Source organism: Nicotiana tabacum, chromosome 4 (assembly GCF_000715075.1).
Source record: "Nicotiana tabacum cultivar K326 chromosome 4, ASM71507v2, whole genome shotgun sequence".
Lineage (NCBI taxonomy): Eukaryota > Viridiplantae > Streptophyta > Magnoliopsida > Solanales > Solanaceae > Nicotiana > Nicotiana tabacum.
Window position 1 is genome coordinate 57,370,446 of NC_134083.1, and position 9,221 is coordinate 57,379,666.

Sequence of the window (9,221 nt, forward strand, 5' to 3'; positions counted from 1 at the left end):
ATAGAAGACTGGTAAATTAAGAGGTACGAAATATTAGGGTGAGATCAAGCCTAATCAAGGCGTACGTTACGGATTACAGGTAGCCTAGGTGTTGCCACGAATCTAACGGTTTTACGCAGAAATAGCTTTCATAACATTTTTTATAATCATTTTTTGTATCTTCAATATTTATTCTGCTATTTTCCAAACTGGTGCAACTATCAATGTTTAGAAGATTCCCTTCGGAGACATCCGAAAAAATTAGAACTATACAAGTATCAACGTTCCTTAGATTATATTTGTCGTGTCCTTGTAGTTAATATGCATCAAATGTGTTGTACCGCTTGAATTCAAATCTATCAACCTTTCGGTGTATCTATATCCATCCAACTTATAACAAATGCCAAGATAATCACAGGATTAATACAATCGAATTGGTCAAGAAAAAGAAATGCCAATAATCATCTGTCCCCTATTATGAATTTGCATCAATTTATAGTCGAAACCAGTCTCCATCTAATTTTTTTCCCATGTAGTTAACTAAATTAACAGACGTGTCTTACACCCATTTTTTATAAAGCACCACCTGTAAGCCGATAAGACAGACTGCATCCTGCAATATTCATTCAAGGCCGATCTTAATGTTACTAACTGGTACTTTATCATGAGGAAGTATTTAGGAGGAACATCAAAAGCTTCAACAAATGCCAACTTCGAAAAGCAAAACCCCATTAAGAAGCCAATGTCCACCTTTGATAGTCAGAACCCCATTAAGAAGCAAAACCACTTGCAAAAATAGATCATACACGCTTATTGACCATAGACTACTAACAGCCGAGAGAACAGGATACTGCAGCTCTCAGATAAGAACACACATTACTAGGGACCTCCAAAGGTTCTGCCTTTAATACATAGCTCTAGTCCATAGCATATCCTAACCAAAACTAAGCACAAAGTTTTAGACTCTCCTTCCAAGAGGAGTACACCACTAAACAAATCTTGCATCAGCATCAGCCACTGTTTGATCGTGCCTGAAATATGACCATATTAAGCAAACATTAGAAAGGTCTTAAGGCACGGACAAATATAAAGCATCCAAAGCTCTGATCAGTACTGTCCGCAACAAGACATAATTAAGCTTCTACCAGACGTAAAATCAAACATTAAATACAAAAACATAGCCTAACCTGCCGTGGTGATGCTGATCTGGACCTTGACAATGACCTCGATATAGACCTAGACCTAGACCTTGAAATTGATCTGGACCTGAACGCAAATGAAAAGCTCGGGGGTTTAAAAGCTAAACTGAAAATAGAAAACAAAAGGCTATAATTAGTACCTACGACAATAATATTACGTAGCAATGCAATCTCATGTACCTGGTTGGCTTAACAGGAGACGCAGATCTAGACTTTGGCGTTGGTGATCTCGAAAGTGATCGGCCGGGTGATTTGCTGCAGAAGATACTCCTGGTAAGACATCAAAAGGAAAAGGAATGTGCATAAACAGGCTCATTTATTATCTGGAACATCAATACCTCCTACTCCTCTTTGGACTTCTGCTTCTGCTCCTGCTCCTGCTCCTCTTTGGACTTCTGCTCCTACTGCGACTTCTTGAAGGACTTCGCTTGCATTAACACTTTACATTGTGAAAACAAACATCCCTGCTACTACTACTCAGGGATACATGTTCACTGGATTATTGTGTCGTAAAGAATCCAAGATAACCAATATTAAAGCCACCCATACAATCAGGCAATCACCACCATCCCCCTTAAACATGCATTAACACTTTACATTGTGAAAACAAACATCCCTGCTACTACTACTCAGGGATACATGTTCACTGGATTATTGTGTCGTAAAGAATCCAAGATAACCAATATTAAAGCCACCCATACAATCAGGCAATCACCACCATCCCCCTTAAATATGCTGAGAGATTAAACATGAATTAAAGGATGTGTTCCCAAAAGTTCGGGTTGAAGGAAAAATAAAAAATGGTAGCATAAGGAAAAACAAAGATAGACAAATACCCGGATGTAGGTTCTTGTCCAAGGATTCCTGAACTCAGTATCATCAAGTTTCCTTATCTGAACGAGAAGAAAACATGTTAGCCATAAGCATGGATTTTCCAAAGGGAAATAATGAAATTACAAATTAACTACTATCAATGGAGTTAAAAATATAAACAACGGAAAAGGTCCAAATATGCCCTTGTACTATACGAAATTGAGCACATTTGTCCTTCGTTAATACTTTAGCTCAAATATGCCCTTATTGTCACATAGTTGGTCCATATATGCCCTTAGAGTTACACAGTTGGCTCATATATGCCCTTTTTGAAATGGAATACACCCAAACTAATTAGCTCTTTCGTTAATTGTATTAAAGTATATTACGAACACTATTATCTTTTTATTAGTACTTTTTTTCTTTACCTATCTCTTTTTTTTCTTCTTTTTTCTTTTCTTCTCTTTTTGTTTTCCTTTTTCTTTCTCCCTTATCCGATTTCCTCCATTACTGATGTCTTCTCCATTTTCGTCACCAATTTCACTTGACAAAACTCATGAATTCCAATTACTAAGAAAATTCTCACATAAGAATATTTTAATAGATCATATGTTTGTCAATTTTTTTAATTTTTACTCAACATATATTTAGTTCTACAAAATTTAACAAAGTAAGATTGAAATAATACTTATGTAACAAAAAATCCGAAGAATCCAACAAAACCGAACAATCCAAACCGATATAATGGTTTGGTTTTTGATAAAAACCGAACCAACCCGTTCCATTTACACCCCTAATTTACATAGTTAATAAAAAAAAAATAGAAAATGTCCAGCTGAAAAAAGATGAAAAAAGACTAACAACTCAAATTTATAACATTACAACTTGAACTCTAGGCTTTTAATCTTTAAATTATCTTTCTGGAAACAATTTAAATATTTTGGTCTTTTGAGTATTGTTAAAGGTTGAGATGTTTTTATTATTTTAAAGTTTAAACCATAATTTTTGGAACAATTTAATTTCGTTTATTTAGAGGGCTAGTGAAATTGGAACTTGATTACCTTATGGGAGAATTTTCTTAGTAATTGGAATTCATGAGTTTTGTCAAGTGAAATTGGTGACGAAAATGGAGAAGACATCAGTAATGGAGAAAACCGATAAGGAAGAAAGAAAAAGGGAAAAAAAGAGAAGAAAAGAAAAAAGAAGAAAGAAAAGAGAAAGGTAAAGAAAAAAGTACTAATAAAAAGGAAATAGTGTTTGTAATACACTTTAATACAATTAACGAAAGAGCTAATTAGTTTAAGTGAATTCCGTTTCGAAAAGGGCATATATGGGCCAACTGTGTAACTCTAAGGGTATATATGGACCAACTATGTGACGGTAAGGGCAAATTTGAGCTAAAGTATTAACGAAGGGCAAATGTGCTCAATTTCGTATAGTACAAGGGCATATTTGGACCTTTGCCCTTTAAACAATTGTGAGTACTGAAACTAGAACACAAGAATTACTCATATTTGAGGAAATTGTTAAAATCCAGAAAAAAACCATGCTTCAAAATATTAATGAAACCAAGAACTTAAGGTTTTGGGAAAAGTAACCTTGCAAGTAGGGTTTGGACTCCTCAACAATAGAAGTAGATAGCAGCATCTAGACAAGTGTTTAAAACCATTAGATAGTGAGGTTGATAAGAAACTTACAGCATACTTCATGTCTTCATAATTTGTGTAGTCAACCATGCCAAAGGTACCTGATATGGATAAGAAAATTTAGAACTACAGACATAAACACAGCACGAGAACAGAACACGAATGTCACCTAAAACCAGATTTCCTGAAGAAAAAAAATTTCCTAAGGAGATTTCCTGAATATTCAACTCTTGCAAAATTAAAAATATAATATTTGCATTTTATTCTTGCACTCCATTTTTTTTCAAATAAAGGCCAAAAGCTAAGTGCATTGAAGCATGGCCTTCGCCTTGCAGTCTCAGCACTTGGCAAAGTGATATATTAATCATCAAAGAATCCGTATAAATGAATAACATAGTGATTAGAAATAGAAAATTGGGAATTCAGAATTAAGAAAACTATACATTAAATAATGAAGAACTTAAAGCTGATATGCATTTAAATTAGAATTTATTAAGGTTTTTGAACTAGAATGGCATGATTTTTATTCCATGCACTTAATTGAAGCTTTCCGATTCTTCTGTTCACATAAGTTATTCTAGTTTTTCTGTAGCGATTTGGTCTTCCATCGTATGTGTATTTTATTGTCTTTCTTCCTTCATTTGACAAAAACCCACTCTTTAGTTGCACTTAAATCCTCAGTAAACTTTGGCACTTTTTCTAATCTTTTTTGCCTTGGAGAACACAGTCGCATTCATGCAGTTTCTTCACCAGGATTCCGGGATTCTTGAGCATTGAGCAAATTCACACGTAAAATGATCCTGCAAGATATGTCAACTCATACCTTCACTGTCACGAGAAACTTCAGCAAAGCACACGTCGCCAGCTTTCCGCATATGATCCTGACACATTTCCAGCAGGTTACTGCAATTGCTACACATATGAACCATCATAAGCAAATATCTTAGCCATTTCACTTACCTTCAAATCTTGCCAAGAAGCAGAAGATGGAAGACCTCGAACAATAACTGTATATGTATGACAAGAAAAAGTTTAAGAGGCATCTATATCATCAGGGACAATTACATCTACAGCATTCAAGACAGGAAACTTCACGAGACATCCAAACAAGTTATAGCGGAACCTCGGTAATCAGAATGCCGAGAAACACCATAACGCCCTCCACCACCACTGCTGCCATAGCTTCCTCGACGATCACTTGAAGATGATGGCCCTCTTCCTCCATGAGCAAGCTCAACCTACACCATGTATCAACCACGTGGATGCTCATATTTCCTACCTAGGTCTTTGTATCTATGAACATGAGAGAACCAAGTAAGAATTGTTCTTACCCTCAGCCGACAGCCATCAAAGTTGTAACCATCTCTACCCCTGATGGCATCTTCTGCATCTCTAGAACTTTCAAACTAAAGAATAGACAACAGAAAGGAAATCACAGACAATCAGCAAACAAAGGCAGTAATTGACAACAGCAAGTCAACCCTCAAAACCATATATATGTATATATACCAAATAAAAATACCTCCACAAAAGAAAAGCAAGGAGGGCGAGGTGGAATCTTCAACTCAATATCCAATATACGACCATACTGCAAAAGAGAGAATATCTAAAATCAGGGAGCAGCTTTTTAAGTTTATATAGTGTTAGCAAGAATACATGCTAAACCAGCTCTACTTTCCAAGACAAGACTGATAGCTTCCAAATCAATGCCTCCAAACTGTTTAATCTCTATTGGGTAAATAGTATACTGGTGGTATTGACCACTAATGTCTAGCTTATAGTACCAAGTAGGGAAGAAAGCACTCAGCCTCACACAGGAAAAGACGGACGATGCAGTGTAGGATATCAAAGAAGAAGCATCCTCACCATTTATGTTTTCAACCATAACTTAATATGGGTACTGGTACTGCCATGGCTTAATAGACTCACTTAGTCTTTCTCTTGCATAATTTTGCAAACAAGAAGCAAATCAAAATTTATCCATTTATACAGATGACATTGCTAAAATGAAATTCAGCGTACATCTCAGCATGCATTCGTGTGCAATATAATCTCAAGCAAAGGCCATTGTATTTTTTTAACAAGTATAATTTATGCACCAAATGTTGAGTCTAGAGCCCTATGAGTTAAGTACAATTGATGACTACATTCTCCAATAGAAAATAAGTCTTTGTAGCTGATAGTGTCTAAATAGGTGGAAGATGACCAACCTTATAGAATAGATCTTCAACTTCCCATTCCTTTATATCTGCTGGAAGGTTGCCAACATAAATCGTGCGTGAAAAACGACCACTCATTCTCAGCAATGAAGGAAGAATTCGCTGCAACACTGCACGAAGATGTAACTGATAAACAATTGAACTTCCAGTTAACACTGATGAGAAATAATTAAAACAATTACAATGCAAACTTCTATCATTCTGTATTTGACTTGACAATAACAGATTCAAGCAAAAAAATTATGAAGCAAACCAAGAGAGCAATCCTCCAATTGAGCTGTGCTCCACAAGCTCCATTGCCTAAATGCTCCATGATGCTCCAAAATAACAGATTCAAACAGAAAAATAATGAAACCAAGAGAGCAATCCCCCAGTTAAGCTAAGCTCCACAAGCTCCATCGCTCATATACTCCAAGATGCTCCAAAGCAATAATTATTCGAATTAATATTTGATCTCCTCATCCACTCAATAACTATTGCAGATGATAGCTCTTCTGAGAGTGAGGAAGAACTTCCAACTATACATAAAAACCATAAACTCCACCCTGACTTGTCCCACTCCCCAAATACATCCCTAGGTATGATTCCAAAGCTCATTTTTGTCCAAGCGCTTGAAATCTATCATAAAGAAAGCATTTGTGTCATAAGATGAGGTAAGATCGCGATATACCTTATGCATTTTACCTTTTCTCAATTTACTTTTAAGACCTGAGAATCATCCTACAAGACATGCAATATATCGTTTCCTATTTAAGTTAAAAGAAAACCAGTTTCCTGCAAATGATGTCATTTCCCTGAACCCTAAGATAAGACACGAAAAAGGATTTCTAGGTAACCAGTGCTAAGTAAAACATTGCTTGAACTCTGGAGACAACTTCCAAGATAAGAATAGGATATGATTAAAATATTGTCTGCGGAAAAGGATTCACTTTGGCAACAATTAAATCATCTCCAATATTTGGTTGGGTCTAAAAATAGAGTATGTATGGGAATCGTAAAAGATGAAAGACAGTGCTTTGGTGGTATCTTTTAAAGCTAAAGTTGACAAAAATGTTTATTGTTGGCTGAAGCAAGTCATATAGTAAGATTCGGAATATTTGCACTTCATTTAAAAAAAAAGGTTTGGAATATCCTCAAAGGAAAATGACTAACTAATAGTTACTTTAACCCTTTGCTGGAGAATTTTTCAACAAATCAAGGTAACCAAACGTTAGTGAATAAATTCACTGAGGAAAACAATATTTTGATTTTCTGCCATACCAAACACACCCCTGATGTTCAAGAATTTTCTTATTACACAAGTTAAAAAATTCTTTTCATGACATCTTGCAATTCCAGTATTCCAATTATTTCCTGACAGTCTCACTCTTTGGAGCAAGTGTGATATTACGGTTGAAGCTCTCTGCAGGGGAAAATATGCTACTATTTGAAATTAGAACTTCACTGTTACGTAAAACAAGTAACATTACCTCAAGAGGTAAGACCAACAAAAATTCGAGCTTTTCTAGCAAAAGCCAATAACTGCTGAAAAATAACACCAAAAACAAAACAAACTCTAGGGATAATGTATGAACCCATTTTGCCACGAAGAAAACGATCAATTCGCAACACAAGGAATCCAGGAAATACAGAAATATCAGAAGCCGATGAGCTTTTTTAATAGATTCGTAACTAGGGTTTCTTCCCGTCTCGACCCTTTTCAGGGAATGATGATCAACAATGCACCCTAAAAGTAGAACAGTGTGGTGAGGAAGAATCCATTGGATATTACCTGGATTATCAATTAGGGTTTGATGAAATTGGCGATCAGCTTCTTCTCCGCTTCTTACCGGGTTCTCTCCTGGTGCGGCACTCGTTACTCGTCGTTAGAGCTCGTTATTTTAGGGTTTTTTGGGCTATAAAGCGCACGGTGTAGATTTATGGTTTTTTTTAATACTTTTAGCCTGCTACACAACTATTTATAACCGAAAAGTGTATAAAATTTGTATAATTTTTATATATAACATATAAAATATATAAAAAAAATATATATTTTTTATTTATTAATTTGAAAGTGGCTATACAATATCATTTTTCCTATATTAATTTGATTTATTACCTCATTTTGCTTTATTTCCTTTTAACCCCTTTTATTTGACCGTTTACACATTTTCTCTTTTTGTACTTAAGGAGTTGTTTGGTTATTGGGATTATGATTATAAAGACGAAATAAAATTTAAAATTGTAATATTTATTTGATGTTTGGTTATTGAGTATTAACTAATATGGATATAAGTTTTATATCAGCATCGTCCAACCCATAGTGGATATGGGATAACAATCCTAGAATTATAATTCTAAAATTATTAATCCCTAAATAATCTTTTTTGGAACCAAACGACCCCTCAAGGATTTGATTGAGAAAAGGGTCATAGTCGTGTATATACTTAACTATAGCTAACATTTCATATGACATCCACCCATATATGGTGATTGGTGAAGTTGTTGAGACTGCAGGCTTGCAACGAGGTCTTATAAAATGTGAAATATATTAAGGATATTGATGAAATATGAGCCCCTTCGATAAATGAAGCGAATTATATTGATCCTTAAAAAGGTAAAGTCTAACCCATAATAAAATAAAGGAGATATTAATTTAAAAATAAATTTTATATGCAAAAATTATTGACCGTGTATCAAATCAGCAGGTTACTGTAGTTTAAGGATTAGTAATACAAGAATTGTAATAAGTGATTACTAGTGCATCAATTGTATTGCATGGATTAAAATAGGCATTTTGTTTACTTTTTTAAAGCTATTTAACACATAAAGGTTATTTTGGTTATTTTAATACGTATATTGCTAAGCCATATAATCTTATTCACCTTCTCGTATAAAATAATATATACATTCATTTTATGTATAATTATTCAAATATTATTTATTCCAACAACAAAAATACAACCAAATAACATGTCGTGTGAGGTTGTATATTATGCAAGTATCCAAACTTATTTATCAAAATTATCCAAATTTTGTATATTACCCGTCCTAAATAAATTTTTCTTACAATTTATATATCATTATTAGTGCCTTAAATTAGGGGATTTAGTTACACCCTTTTCCTTTTTTTCTCTTCTCTCTTCTTTCCCTATTCTCTGTCGCCTCTCTCCATGTACAATCCATTATTAGTGCCTTAAAATAAAAAAAATTATTATATCCGAGCTTACAATCCAAAAATATTCAGTTGTGATCACAAGCAAATTAAAACGAGCCAATGATTCTCACAAATCACAAACATAAATTTGCCTCATTTGAACTATAAATTTTCATAACATTCGAGTTCTAACAAGTATTACTTAAGTGAAACCAATAACCATTTCAAT

At 34.3% G+C, this 9,221-nt stretch overlaps 1 protein-coding gene across 1 annotated transcript; it reads right to left on the reverse strand.

Annotated features, from left to right (window-relative positions):
• Positions 1-691: 691 nt before the first annotated feature.
• On the reverse strand, positions 692-7,766 carry LOC107816372 (serine/arginine-rich splicing factor SR34A). Its single transcript, XM_075251903.1, has 14 exons — positions 7,628-7,766; positions 6,110-6,474; positions 5,848-5,966; positions 5,160-5,225; positions 4,969-5,043; positions 4,761-4,875; positions 4,598-4,644; positions 4,461-4,518; positions 3,689-3,738; positions 2,004-2,071; positions 1,517-1,609; positions 1,359-1,433; positions 1,167-1,245; positions 692-1,010 (listed from the first exon to the last, which is right to left on the reverse strand). The coding sequence occupies exons 3-14, from the start codon at positions 5,932-5,934 to the stop codon at positions 990-992; spliced, it is 834 nt and encodes a 277-aa protein (XP_075108004.1). The 5' UTR covers positions 5,935-5,966; positions 6,110-6,474; positions 7,628-7,766; the 3' UTR covers positions 692-989.
• Positions 7,767-9,221: the final 1,455 nt, after the last annotated feature.